This window comes from Pinus tabuliformis, chromosome 9, assembly GCF_031772625.1.
Source record: "Pinus tabuliformis cultivar Carrire ecotype Pingquan chromosome 9, CPIR1, whole genome shotgun sequence".
NCBI classification, from domain to species: Eukaryota; Viridiplantae; Streptophyta; class Pinopsida; order Pinales; family Pinaceae; genus Pinus; species Pinus tabuliformis.
Window position 1 is genome coordinate 1,615,526,402 of NC_142307.1, and position 15,740 is coordinate 1,615,542,141.

The 15,740-nt window shown below is 40.1% G+C and overlaps 1 protein-coding gene across 5 annotated transcripts in view; it reads right to left on the reverse strand.

Annotated features, from left to right (window-relative positions):
* Positions 1–15,740, reverse strand: part of LOC149154957 (AUGMIN subunit 3-like) — a 690,355-nt gene that overhangs the window by 440,221 nt on the left and 234,394 nt on the right. For all 5 annotated transcript variants that reach the window (XM_089441741.1, XM_089441744.1, XM_089441743.1 and 2 more), the window contains one exon: positions 537–606. In XM_089441741.1, coding sequence (XP_089297867.1) covers positions 537–606 — 70 coding nt within the window. The remainder of the gene's footprint in view (positions 1–536; positions 607–15,740) is intronic.

Genomic DNA, 15,740 nt, shown 5'->3' on the forward strand with positions numbered 1-15,740 from the left:
TTAATGATAACCCCATTCAACTTGCACAATTGATGATGTCATCTTCTTAACTTTATTGATTACATTACGATTACACATGGATGTACTAATGTGAAATCTAACTGCAATCTGTAAGTAGGTGCCAGATAATTTGCACAATTGATGATGTCATCTTCTTAACTTTATTGATTACATTACGATTACACATGGGTGTACTAATGTGAAATCTAACTGCAATCTGTAAGTAGGTGCCAGATAATTTGCACAAGTATATGCCATAATCGCAAAAATGATAATGCAATTCATAACAAAAACAAATTATTTACACCATTCAGCATCACCAGCAACCAAACGTACCATACAAGCAAACAGTAACATCTCTATATAAAATATATCCAGAGGGTAGTTACTATATATCCAGAGGGTGGTTACTATATAAAATATATACAATGGGAAATTTACATCATCATTCCTTTAATTTAGCTAGCAAATATTTATATCCTCAATCATTGAAATAATGCTTTCGGAAACATTAGATATAATAAACAGAAAACAACCTGATAAAGCAATTTCTCTTCCTTCTGAGAAAGTGTACTTAAATCGCTACTGATTTCTGCATTCTTTCGCCTGCAAAACATACAATAAGAAACTGCTGGTGAAAAACTCAAATTTCACTGACTACTCTGAAAAAAAGCAACCCTTGCGTACCTAGAGCATTAGAGGTAGAAATCCATGATATGTTAATACCTCAAAAAAAAAGCCATGGAACAGGAAATAGCAGGATCACAAGAAAATGATGATCATAATATTACAGGCATTAGACATTGGGAAAAAAATACAAATTAAAAAGAAAAAAGAACAAAGAAAACCTTAGTGAAGCATCCCAATACAAGGAATCGAACTATGAAAGAGTAAATGGTTGGGGGCACCTACACACGCATGGTTGTATTGTACCTGCAAATACTAAAAGATGGAGGAAGACCGTGTAACAACCCTTAGATGAGTAATAAGTTAATATTGATAGTTGAATTGATTAAGAGAGGGAAGAAACTGCTCTTTATACAAAAGAGGGCCTAACCCTAAATTGTGACCAACGTTACCTTTATGAGGTAATTAGGCTATTATTCAAATAGTTAAACATACTACTTATTTATGAGACATTATTTATAATAAGTGGCCTTGTACAGAAACATTAAAAAACTGTTTGAACCACTGTTGATAATATCGGCGATATATCGCCGAATATCGGAAATATCGCGATATTTTCGGCGAGCCGATATATCGCCCCGAAAATATCGTGATATTTTCGGGTCCTGAAAATATCGCGAGATTTACGAAATATCGGCGATATTTTCGAAAATATCGCGCGACGATCTAAAATATCGCCGGGCAAGTTTTTCGGCGGCTATAAAAGACGAAAATTGGTTTTTTTTTTTCTTCATTTATGTTTCTGAGTGTTGGAGAAGAAAGGGAAAGAGTTTTGTGGTGCTTGTCAAGGAGGGTTTGAAGATCAAACGACGATTATCACCACCAATTAAGATTTTTTTGTGGATCAAAGATTGAAGAGTAGTGAGACAAACTTCATTTCTTCCATTAGCAGGTATGTTCTTAAAAACCTCTATGTTAATGATTTTTTCATAGATTTAGCGTTATGCTTGCTTGCCTCTTTGCCTACCAACATTTTGTTTCTTTGTTTTTTTCCATTTGCTATGATTTTCATGCCCATGAACCAATGCAAGGGTTTTATCCATATTTGGACAGCAAGCTTCATTTTTTTTTTTCAACTTTCTTATGCACCCTCTTATTGCCATTTTTCATTCACATTGCAAAATGCAAATAATGTAGTAATTTTTTTTGAATGAGGTTGTTATTACTTATTATTTTTTCATTTTGTGTTGGGGGGTTTAATGCCAATTTTTTGTTTTTTTTGTGCCCTAGGTTTGAATTAGTTCACTACAAATGTCAAATATGCCAAAAGCCTTGGACCCATTTTGGGAGTATGGGGAGGCTGTTGGTGGGGCAAATCAGGCATATATATCATGCAACTTGTGTGGGACCAAGATGTCAGGAGGGATTACACGATTGAACTACCATCTGGCTAAACTCTCTGCATATGATGCAGATGTGATGCCTTGTATGGTTTCTAGTGCAGAGGTTATACAAAAAGCTCGTGAAGCAATTGCTGAACAAGACAGAAAGAAAGCTGCTAGGAGAGGCCAATGGTCTCAGATAGATAGCTGCTAGTTTTATTTGTTTTGCAACTTTTGCTACATATAAGTTTATAACTCATGATGATGAAATACTTTTAAAGTTTTATATATGTGATGTTGTTTTGTTTGAGTCCTTGATTGGACAATTATCACTATCAGGGATCAGCAGGATATGTGATGTTATTTTGTTTGAGTCCTTGATTGGACAATTATCAATTTATCACTATCAGGGATCAGTAGGATATGTGATGTTATTTTGTTTGAGTCCTTGATTGGACAATTATCAGGGATCAGCAGGATTTGGTATCGCCTTTGAAGTTTGATGTATCATTTCTATTTGGTATCATATATATCAATGCCTTCTTCATATTTATGTGCCAATGTGTTTAGTTCATGTTGTTATTGCTTTATATGTTTAGAAATCTGAAAAAAATGAATATATTATGCATTTTTTATGCTTGCCGATATTTGCCGATATTTTGCTGATATTTTCGCCGATATTGCCGATAAGATATTTTCCGGACCCTCGCCGATATTTTCCCGATACCGATATTATCAACACTGGTTTGAACACAAAAGAGCTCATTAATACATATTCATTTGCTTAAATAAAAATATTGTGCTTAAATACACCACAGGTCCTCCCCATTGGGAAGCTCTGTCACCAAAGCTTGAGGACTTACGTGTGCCTCAGTCATGTGTCTTCTTCCTACACTTCTTTGACAATTGCTTGAAAATTATCAAATGCATGTGCTTGAAAAGATGAAACTCTAAGAATATACCTCTTTTCTGAACTTGATGAACTCATTAATTATAATCTTTTGAAAACACTACATAAGGTCATATGGGTCTGATCCAAGTCACCTGATTCATGTTCGTGTTCAAATTTGATGCCAGTGAAATTTGGGCAAAAAATCACCACATAAAACACATTGCTAAAACTCTCTCTCACACATACACAACTTATATTTTTCTTAATCTACTATAAACAGATTTCAAATAATAAATATATTCCATTCAACTTTTATATAACATAATACATATACATTATATACATACATTATGTATATTATAATATACCATATAACCTATACTATATATATAACTTCAAAATTAACAACAACAAAAAATCAGAATATTATTATTCAATAAAGATTTAAAGATATGTTTTTCAAGACAATTTACTGAATATTTACCATAGAATAAACTTTTGGGAAGCTTTATCCTAGGCCAACGAAGGCCAACTTCCCTGGTTCCCATTGCTAGTTGGCTTTGGATCAATGATCCACCATCATTGCAAGTCTCGTTGCAATGCATTACATATGTCTTTCAAAAAGCAGCAGGCCCTTCAAGGCATGCATACTCTGGCAATTCAAGTACTCTCTGCTATGGTGCAGGCCCATGGCTCTCAACACTCACCCTACAAGTGCCAATGTGGCCGTCTGGAAGGCTAGGACCCCGTATAGGGGGACCAAGCCCCAAATGGAGACCCACCTGCAATCCTGAATAAGAACGAATGCGTCCCCTTGCCCTCCAATACAACAGATCATTAGAATAATCAAGTAAAAGAGCTTAAAGTCATGGAATCAATGCGGTACTTCATGGTGGCATGGGAGACCAAGCCCCAAATGGAGACCCACCTGCAATCCTACATAAGATCCAATGTGTCCCCTTGCCCTCCAATACAACAAATCATTAGAATAATCAAGTAAAAGAGCTTACAAGTCATGGAATCAATGGGGCACTTCATGGTGGCATGCCCTTCCATAGTGGGCTTTGGCATGTACAAGTGTCTCCAAGCTCAATGAGGGGGTTAATCAAGGACCCTATTAGGTGGTTTCAACCTTTAAAGGGGGGTGACATGTCCATGGTGTATCCCTTAAGTGGCAGGTGGCAAATGATATGGCAATGGAACAGAGTGGGGATCAAGGGAATCATCCAGACCACATGTCATGGTACAAGGTAGTTATAATAAGGGAAGCCCAAAGCTGGGTATATGAGTGTAGGAGGGAGCAAATCGTGGCACATGAGTTACCCCGGCCTTTGTTTTTCCACCATTCTTCATATGCCTTTTGCCTTTGATTGATTTATCTTCATAATTGTTCGGGGCTCCGGCGGATAAGAGCATGTTGTGTAACATATAGCAGCGGATACCTCCTTAACGTAGCGCAGTTCATCACCCACCAAAGGTTGGGACAATCAGGGTTCCTTAATGATCGAAGGGGCTCATCTAAGGCCCATAGGAACCAGGGTGATGGCCATGGATAAAGGGGTAGAACTCATGTTTGGCTTTTGCGCACGTGCTAAATTTGTATGTCCCAGCTATCTTTTGCATTTTGTGGTACATTTCCTGTTGAGAGTGGCCAAATTATGTTTTTTCTTTTATTTTTCGCTGCATCAACCTCCGAGCATCGTTCCAGGCCCGACACAAGGTGTGGACGAGGGGAGGGGGAGGCTAACCCTATGTGGACCCAGATGAGGAACGAGATGAACGGGGCTAAAATGAGTGGAAGCGAGTGATGTATATGTTGGCGCAAAGTGGGACCACAACCAAAATGGGGATTTCCTGTGTAGTGCTAACCCTAAAGCTAATGGCCAATAAAGGAGATCCCACGAGACTACGATACAAGGCTAACCATGAAATCAGGCAGTGGAGACAAGAGTACAAACCTAGCCCACTCTTTCCGCTGAATCCCCCCACCAATCCATGCCCTAAAACGCCCATGACAAGTAAGGAAAATTACTCAATTGTACAAATGAAAAGCCATACCTTTAGGGTCGAGAAGCCCACCTTCAAACATATAATTATGACAATTAGGTGACGGACCACATGGTTGGCTCAGTTGGCGGAGGTAATGCCACATTGAGCTATCTCGTGGCTGCAAGGGGTTGGTTGTCGGCTGAGGACCATCTAGGAGAAAAAAAAAATTCCTATATAAACTACCCACAAGTGGTTGGTAACATTTGGCTCCAACTAGGACATGAGCTCTCAGAGAGGTGCATGAAGCTACTCGAATGGGAGTTCCTGAGAACACCAGCAATCTCTTGGTACTACAAACCTGTCCAGGGTTGTGGGTGAGCGACCCCCCCCCTCGCGCTCCCAAAATTCGCTCTCGCCACTCTCCCACAAATAAAAAAAAAAAAATTGCTCCCTAGTTTTCTTCACAAAAATTATGTCGCAAAGATGTTCCAAACGCAATTTTTTTAAAGAAACAAGATTTTTTTAGTAGGGCAGCCTAATATTCAAACTTATGGCCCTAGTATTGATATGCAATTCATGGTAATGTTTAAGAATAAGTAAAAGTGGCATTCTCCTTTATCTTGCATTTTCATCCTTTTACTTAAATTTTTAACATTACCATGAAATGACTCACGATGTTTGAGAGTGGTTCCAACCTCATTGGATTTCATATGGAGAAAGTAGAATTTTAGATCTCACTCAAAATCCAGCAAACTTATCAGTTTTTCAGGATTTTAGGATTGGGGGGATTGCAATGTTTCCACTAGATTTTGTCATGTATTAGGATATGGGACTCGTATTTAATCAAAAGCACCAAGCCCTCTATGTACCTTCTTGTTAGTGACATTGGTTTTCGAACTCCTCTATCATGACCCTACTAAAAATGTACCCATCACTCAAACAAAATCTTGACTTGACATGCTAAATTTTTTCTATCTATGTTAATTGCTTAGAGGGTGATATTAATGACAAAGATCCAAAGACAGGAAATGATTTTGATGATATGTAGCTATTTGTTGTAGCATGATTTTTTTGGTTGTTGGAGGCCATCTAGAACCTATTTGTTGATGTATTTTCAGTTTAGAGATGGATTACGTTCGATGTTATTCTGGTTATGTGCACTATTACATGGTATATAAATGAGAACTTGTAACTTGTGGACGTGGCTGATGAAGATTATAACTTCTAGATGATTAATGTTATATGGTGTAATCCATGTTTTTATGCTTTTTTATATCTAATTCATCATTCTACTTGCTTTTGTTGACTAACATATATGCATCAAAATATATATTATATATAAAATTCTCCCCTGATTTGCTCCCAAACTGGGAGCTTATGAAAATGTCGCTCCCGCTTCCAAGTAACCTTGGGCCTGTCACATGCATATATCAAAGACCAAGCACTCGGGGTAGCGTGTCTTTGTGGTTTCTTATGATCACCCATGCTTAGTATTAGGCCATAAAAAAATCAACAAGAAAGTAAAATGCAAATTTAATCTAAATGCATCTAATCTATCATGAAAATATCATATGATATTCGTTCTAATGAGAAAAATGAGCATGCAATGCATCCCACCCTAACATGCATATAATACAATGTCAAGTGTCAAGGAAAGGGGTGATACGACTCAACTTGACCGATTGCAACCAAAGTTCATCGTTAAGTTTGCCAATGTAGTAATAATCTTCCCCGACTTTCTTGTGAATCTTGATGGGTATTGGAGTTTTATCAACCAAGGCCACATCCCCAACCTTGTATTCCCTTTTGGGCTTCCACTTTTTGTTTGCTTTGTGATTTGGTCGCTTGAGAATATGGACTTCTTGTGAAGGGAGAATAGGAGAAGGCTTCTCAATCTCATGTGTCTTATAATATGGAATTGGCCTCGGTTTGACCACATGAGTAGGGTAGGCAAGTTCTCTATAAAGTATGAAGGGGGTCCCATCAGATTGCGAAACGGTGTCATATGACAAATTCATTTGAAGTTGACAACCAATAGTGGCTCCCCATTTCCTTGATAACGGTATCCCCCAAACATCGGGAATATCAATGACCACAACATCCATAAGCAATGATATATCGGGGTTCATATCTAAAGAAACCTTGGGGTCTTTTATGAGGCCTTCTACTTCCACGGGTTTGGAGTTGAAGCCACACACACTTTTATACCTTCGAGAGATGTTAAGACCCAATTGCTCCATGACCTTTAATGGCATGATGTTTGCGGAAGCCCCTGAGTCTAGCATGCAATTATGTAATAGAAGGTCATTTACGACAAAGGTAAGCAAGAATGGCTCATGTCCTGGGTTTAGATCAGGAAGGTGAATATTTTGTAATGCTATGGGTAATTCTTCCCTTTCAAAGCTTAGGGACTTCTTAACTTGCCATTGTTGTAGAGGAAGTTTCACAATCTCCTTTAATGGAACTGGTACGATTATCTTCCCTATAGCAATCTCCAAGTTAATATCAAGCTCGACCTCTTTACCTTTATCCCCTTTGGTAGATGCTTTCTTTTGAGGATCATTCTTGGAATTAGTCTTTTTCCGAGGATCATTCTTAGGGGGATCTTGAAAGAGGGGTTCTTTGTGAGGGACTTGCTTAGGAATTGAGTCATTTTTGTTGGTCTCCTTGGAGGTTGTGGGGTCTTTGTTGTTGTCTTTTCGTAAATATTGGACCCCTTTGAATCTTCCACTATCATCAGCATTAAGAATTGGCTCTTCCTTCTCTTCTTTGATAGTGACCTCACTAATGGAAGGATGAGTATATGAACCCCCCAACAAAATGTTGAAGGCTTCAAATTCTACAAGATTACCCTCCTCATTCGCTTCTTCATCATCGCTCTCTTCCTCATCACTTTGCTCATCTTCGGAGGATGAATCTTTCTCTACAGCGTTTGCTAGAGCCAAAGTGTAGGGGACTTGAGATGAGATTGGCTTATCCTCATCATTTTGTTTCCTAGGGAAAGGCTTCCCTTTTGGGATATAGCTTGGTTTTTGGGCCCTTTCCAAAGCATTGAGCTTGTTCATGTAGAGCATATCTCGTGAATTTATTTCTTCGCTGATCTTTTCCATTTTCTTGAGAAGTAATAAAAGGGTTTCTTTGTGTTGATCTTTGGACTTTCCCTTCCTCACTTCGACCTTGTTAATCAAGGTTGTCATTGATGTCAATATGGAATTGACCAAGATGGCGAATATTCTTGAGATGCTTGGTTCTAAATGATGATGTCATAACTCTTATTTGATAAAGATGCCATTAATGCTAAGTTGCAGGAAACGCAGGTACAGGGTCCGTTTCCGTACGGAAACGAAACGGAAACGCGTTTCCGCGTACCGTACGGCCTGGAAACGCGTTTCCGGCCGTACGGCCACGTTTCCCGAAACGGAAACTTGGCCGTACGGCCGGAAACGCGTTTCCAGGCCGTACGTGCCACGTTTCCCCAAAAAAAACACTTGTTTTTTAATTTTTTTTTTTTTTTTTAATTTGTTTTTAATTTTGTTTAGGGTTTCCAGGTAGTAAATGTGATGTAAATTTAATCTTAATGTTTAAATGTTTATGTAAGTAAATGTATCATTCATGCTTTATGATTGCACATATATATAATAATAATTTTTAAATATTTTTAATATATATATATATATATATATATTATTATATATATTCGCGTTTCCCCGTTTCCAAAATTTGGGGAGGTCGCGTTTCGTTTCGCTTCCCCGTTTCGTTTCGCTTCCGCGTTTCCCCGTTTCGTGCAACTTAGCATTAATGAAGATGTCAAGCAAATAATGATGCCATTATGATGTCAAGCCACTAAGAAGAAGTATGCCTACTGTTCATAATGTCCTTGAACTAACCATGAAGACACCATAACCTCTTGTATCCTTGCTCTTGATGAAGAAGCCCTAGAAATCATGACGATGTCCTTACTCTTGTTGAACAAGCCCTAGAAATCATGACGATGTCCTTACTCTTGATGAAGGAGTCCTTATTGATGCTCATAGTGACTCTTGATGAAGAAGCTCTCCTTGTGATGATCTAGCCCTTGCTCTAACAAATTGATGAATGTTGCATATGGTTAATGACATATCACTGCACTATCTTGATGACATGGTGACATTAATGGCACACATGATGACATATATGGTGACATTACATTTGATGACATGGACAATGAAGGAATTGGAGATCACTTGATGACATGTGATGATTAAAGACATAACAAGTGGAGACCTCACTTAAAAACACTTGGTGACATATGACAATGAAGAAGCCCTTGCTGTTCTAATCACATTTTGCACATAAAAATTTGAGGACAGTTTCAAAGAAAAATAAAATTGGGCATCTTGTAGGCAACCTTTCAACATGGGACCTAGACCATCTGAAAAAGGATTTTTTCCTCTTTCCAATGAGCCCTTATTTGTCCCGAAACTCCCAATAGTGCTTGAGAAATTGAATTTCTAAGTTGGAAAATGGATATTTAATTATTGAGCTGACCTACTCTTACACTCTCATGTCGGCCTACCTATAAAGAAGTGTCTTTTCACCTTGCCCAGCAAAAACACTATAAAAATACAGATTCGGTCCTCATTTCAAGCAAGCAATTCAGTGATAATTTCAGAAGGAAAGGAAAAAAGAGGTAAGGAGGCCGAGGCGCAGAAATTGCAGACCTGTGGAGGGCAGTCTTGTATTGAAGCAAGACAAGTGAACTCGGTTTCAGGAATAAAAAGGGAAGGATCCGAAGTTAAAACAATGATCCTTGTGACAAGTTAAGGCTCAAACAATTACTTATTGAGAGCTTGGATCTGTGTTTAATCAAACCACACTATAGCACCACAGTCTTGTCCTCAATCTTCAAACCTGTAATAATTTTTGTGGAACTGTGGCATTACAGATCTGTGGAAGAAGTTTGGATTGTCCCAGTGGCAATCCAACTCAGATTTGGGTGGTTGTTTGAAGCTCAGTCTTGTGGCAATTACCTCATACTCGGGAACAGTGGGTCAGATCCTCATCATACACAGAATTCGGTGCATTATCATACACATAACTGTTCTACCTCAAGCTCGGGCTATCTTCCCACAAATTATCCACAGAACTGTGACATAGTGAACGCCGCAGCCCTAACTGAGATCATCACTCGGTGCAGCCTCACATCTTTTGCCTTCGGACTAACTGTGGAAGTATTATTCACCTCGGACTGAGCATCATTGACCTTGGACTGTGGAAGCACTGGAAGCATCATTAACCTTGGACTTGGAGCAGCATTAACTCTCAAACCTATAGTGATCATTGTTAAATAAAGGACAGTCAAACCAGCAGTGGAGGCCTAAGGATTGTCCAGCATCTTGAAGTAACAATAAGCAGCCACTGGTGGAGGCCTAAAACATTGGACAGTCAAACTCAAGTTGATGAAGCTAATTGGACATAAGAAGAGTTGAACAGTGCAGAATTCTATTGAAGGAACTCAACTAAGTACATGACTCATTTTTGTATCGATATTCATTGAAGTCAGTGAAGTGTTTTGGAGCACCTATTTAGGAGCTCGTGGAGACATCTCTTGTTGGGCAACATTGTGAAGACTCCCTTGAGAAGTTCTTGAAGAAGCCCTTGAAGAGGCTCCGAGCAGGTGCAGAACTTGGGATGCCTATTGTAGACACCTTGTTGAGAAGCCTTGACTGACTTTGGAGTTAATCTTGAAGACCATGATGCATCATTAAAAGTCATCATGAGGTGACCTTGGAGATCTAGTTTGGGTAAGATGAAGAGTAGTGGTGACACCTTCTAAGAGAACAAGGTTACCATTGATGATGTAACGTGGAGACCAAAGTGAAGACTAAGCGAAGATTGACAAGGCTTGTTGAAAAAGACATTGGGAGTTGTGAAGTATAACCAAATAGATCTTGACAAAGTAAAGTGAGCGTTGGAGCCCAAGAGATTGGAGCCTCGAAAAGACAAGATTGGTGCCTTGGAGGATAGGGTTGGAGCCCTAGAGGATCAGAGTCCTCAAGAAACCAGGTTAGAGCCTAAACCAAATTTAGCGTTGGAGCCCTTGAGGTTGGTACCTCAAAATTGACAAGGTTGGAGCCTTGGACGTCCAAGTCGGTGCTTGGCAAAATACAGGTTAGAGCCTGGGATATTGAAGATTGGAGTCATCATCTAGGGTTGGAGCACTATACTATTATTGTACTTGATTTATTGTAAAGAAGAAATTAATGAAATATTTATTCTATTATTGTTCATTTTGTGTTCTAAATATAAGTGATCTAACTGGTAAAAATAACAATTGAAAAGAAATATTGATTCACCCCCCCTCTCAGTGTTTCCAACAGACCTTAGCCTTAGGGTGTTCACCAACATCCATCTTGGAAATTCGTAGGTTTTGTTCAACTTCCATGGCCATCTCTTTAGCCTCAACCAAGGTTTTAGGTTTCTTATCCCTCAATGCATAGGTTAGGTGGCCACCCACAGCTTTGATAAATTTGTCAAGTATGTTAGCATCACGGGGCCTCAAATGGTCGAGGATATCCCAAATTTTTGGATGAATTCTCTGATGCCTTCCCTTCCCCTACTTATTTGATAGAACTTCTCAATGTTGAAGGTTCCTTGTGCATCACATGACCATCTACTTGTGAACATATCCTCAAGTTGGTCAGAGTTGTCAATGCATCCTAGGGGAAGACTAAGGTACCATTCCCTTGCTTGTCCTTCAAGAGACAAAGCAAAAAGCATCATGATCATATCTTCGTTGAATATTAGCCTAGGACAAATGTTCCAGTAGAACTCTTTGATATGGTAATGAGCACTTATGGTAGCATCACCCTTGAACTTGGGCAACTAGTTATTGTATTTCTAAGGTAAAGTTTTAGGGTCATTACTCAAGTTCAAGGGAACGAAGACACTAACCAAACGCCTTTCAATCCTCGTCATTTTAGGATGGTCTTGGTTTCGGTCAATTCTAGAGCCAGTTGCCATTTTTGGGGTAGGATTACCGACCTTTTCAAACTCAAGGAGAAGGGTAGTTTTAACGGGTGATGGAGTTTGTTATCCCCTTCTTGTAGCGGCCCTAGTGATAGGAGGAATGGTGTCACTTTCAAGCAAACTAGGGCTTTTGACAATGAATGGAGTCGCCACAGAAATATTTGAAATGTTGTTATGACTCAATTCCTCAATGATTCACTAGGGAGGTAAACCTGCTTCCTCCTTGACAATGGCGCAAAAATGTTACCGCTCAAGCTAGCAAGGATCCTAGGAGGGGATCTTATAGACCAACTACTAGGTCAAGGGCAACAATGGAGCGATGGCCCACTATCAACTCAGCTAAGGCTCTCTACTCCTTATGGACTTTCACCAATGGGAGGAGACCCAGTATAAGAGGAATCACAATAATGGATATGTCAATGAAAGGATGAAGGGTGATTTCCAAGACCTATTCACAAGAGAGACTTAATTATATGGCTTCCCTGCTTGGAAAGCAAGGTGATAAGCTCTCTAAGAAGGGCTAGGAGGATTCTCAAGGCTAGTGTTTAGGGATGTATCTCGTAAACATGATTCCTAGACCTAGAAATCCTTATGAAGAATTGGTCTTTATGTGATCTTCATGAAATTGGAGTTATTAGGTTGCGGGACCACACGAGACCAAGTGCACCTAGAATTAGGTCAAGGATGCATAAAATCATAATGGATAAACCAAAGAGGGGCTTGACCTAATTTTGGAAGAGAAGAGGATCAAAGGACAAATCTTCTTTAGAGTAGAATGTAATGATCCAAATGAGGATACTGGCAAAGGGAAACCTAGGGCAAGAAATGATCCTTGAGCTAGGGCTTGCTTTATCTCAAGATCCCACTGTCAGAATTTCTTGAAATTTGGAGGGCCTCTAGAGGAAACCCTAGCGCAGTAATGGACAAGAGATCAAAGTATTTTGATGGCTAGAACGTGAGATAAGTGATGCCCTAGATGACCTATGGAGGCTAGGCCTAGAAAGAGAAGGAGAGGTGAGAGAAATATGCGTTAAAAGTGACCACCTATGGAAGGACAAGTACCTTGTCCCTTGGGAGTGATGGAGTCAAGGATAATTTATGGTTTGGAAGAGGTTTACCCAATCAAGGAGGTCTTCAAGCAACTTCGCATGGCATTAGGGCATGATAGCAGCTACTTGAGATCTTTATTCTTCGATAAACAAAAATTGATACCTTATCAAGATATATTTCAACAAAATAATCTCTAGGAACATTCACCCATTCATACATGGCCCATGCAATGATGCAATGCTACCAAAGATCAAAAATCCCCATAATTGTGCATAGGAAAGCAGTAAATTTCAGACTTGTATAGCGAAAATCCAATCAACATTCATGTGACAAAATAAATAACAAGAATAAGCATGAAAAAAATTATTTACATGTCCAAATGAGTATATCCAATCACCACCATATGATGCCAATAATGAGGCTTGAAGACGAGAAATAGATCCAAACATCAAAATTCATCCATAACATCCAAACTCATCCTCAAAAAGGGAATGCGAGATTCTCAAGAGCTACTGAATCCCAATCCAAGTGATGATGATGAATATTTAATCACCTCACTTGTATTTATACAATCACTAATGAGTTCAATTTGACTAATTTGGCCTAATTGTGCCCCAAATAATAAAATAATGTGCAATAATAACATCCCTTGGTGACAAGCGCACCAAGATAGCTCAACAACATAATAATAAGTCTCTCAAGAGGGTCGAATAATCAATAAAGTGAGTTGTTGGGCCTTTGAGGAGGCCTAATGAAGTCCTGGGTGTGACATGATGTGACAATGGACCTCAAACATAGTGGACAAGGGGTTGGCCCCTTGTTTCCAAGCAAATCTTTGTGGTGCCCCCAAGTGTTGGAATTTCTAAGTCTGACACGTTAGAAACCCTTCATGCACTTTACTGCTTTATTCTAACCTACTTGATATGTTAATTAACAAGTTATTTACCATGTAAATACTGGAAATAAATACAAATGCATGCTCAACACATTACAGATCATCAATTGAAGGAAATAGAAACAAGCACACAAGTGACATAGTTGTTTTTCAACTAATGTCCCCAGAAAAACCCAATGCGGGAAAACCGGTGCAGCTATCTGAGGGTTTGATTTATTAAGCAGTTTGATAATACAATCTAGGTGCCAAATCTAGCATACCCAATAAAGAAAACTCTCGGCAGTAGTACCTTCCTACTCGGAAGCAAATATTCCGGCTGAAACCCCGGATAAACACTACGGCAACTCCACAACTCCAATCTGCCCCACGAAACCCCAGCATCAGCCTCTAGGGACTGTGTCAGCCTCTCTCTAGTCTTGCATCAACCCAACGTCAGCCCAATAACCCCTGCGTCAACCTCTGGAGGCACTACGTCGGCCCTTTGGCCCTCTGCATCACCCACGCTGGCTCTCTGAGGCACTACGTAGCTCTTGGCTGCGTCTGCGTGGGCCCTAGTTGGCTCTACTTGCCTCTAGTTGGCTCTGCATCCCTCTCTCCTAGCTTCTGCGTTGATCCTCTCAGTACTGTCCCTCTGCCTCTCTGCTTCTGTATTCACTGCGCCTCAGCTGCAACTCCGATCACTCTCTCAACTTTCAAAGCAAACCCAGCCCCAAAAAGTCGAAATCTTGATCTCTTGGTGTGTTCTCCAAGTGACCCTCCAGCCTCCTCTTATACTTTTCTCGTTGACAAATCAATGGCCGAGATTAAGTCCCTAATCAATGGCTAAGATTAGATCTGGCTTGATCCATGACTTTTGGACCATTCTAACACAGTTTTATATTAATTCACATTAATATTTTAATTTCCCTAAGTTTAGACTTAGGGACTCCATTAAAAATATTAATTATTTTAATATCTGTCAAACTGTTTAGAATTTGCCCAACTTTCTGGGTATTGGAGATCTCATGTGCCTTAGCCTCTCCACCAATTTTCGTGGCTAGAGCACATCCGATGTTACCCCAAATCAACACTCCCTCTTAGAGAGGATTATGCTCTAGTAATACTCCTCAATGAGCATTACTCTGATCATCTGGCATCAGTCCCTCTGCTGATGCTAGGTATGTTGCCCAACATCCTCTACACTGTTGCATCCTATGCTGCTACCCATAGCCCTGCCACTGCCACTGATGCATCTGTACTGCAACTCCCTCTGCATCCATGCTGTTGCCCATGGCCCTGCCACTGCCACTGCTACATGTGCACTGCAACCCCTCTTGTCATGCTACATCGTGCTGCCCATAGCACTACCACTGCTAACTGTTGCACTACAACTCAGTTACTAAGAAGTAAGTACCTAATCTCCCAACTCTGACATCTCCGTCAGGTTAGAAACACTCCTAATGCTGAAACTCCCTCTGTCACTGACAAGTGCTCCCTCTCTGACCTCTGCGCTGCTGCAACAACTCCATGCATCTCGCACTGTTGCACACCTCTATGTGCCATCCTGCACTGGTGCAACAATCCCGTGCTGCTCGCACTGTTGCAGCCTGCTACCCTCACGTTGTCCTGGGAATCCTGCACTGTAGCTCCCTTTGTCGCTCCATCCGCATTCGTCTCTACTGACATCCCCCAGTACTGCTACTCCTCTTTGGGGCTCCCATAGCAAGGTCTAATCCAAGAGGCTAGGTACCTCGAGGATCCCGCCCCTCATCTCCTGTAGTTCGTCTGACTACAGCTCGATGTCTCCCCACTTCTTCTAAAGTGGATCATGGGCACTCATGGCACAGTCATCGTCTGTCCCCACTTCCTTCTATGCCCTTGCTGGCCCTGCCTTGGTCTCGAAGGCCTCTCCCTTACT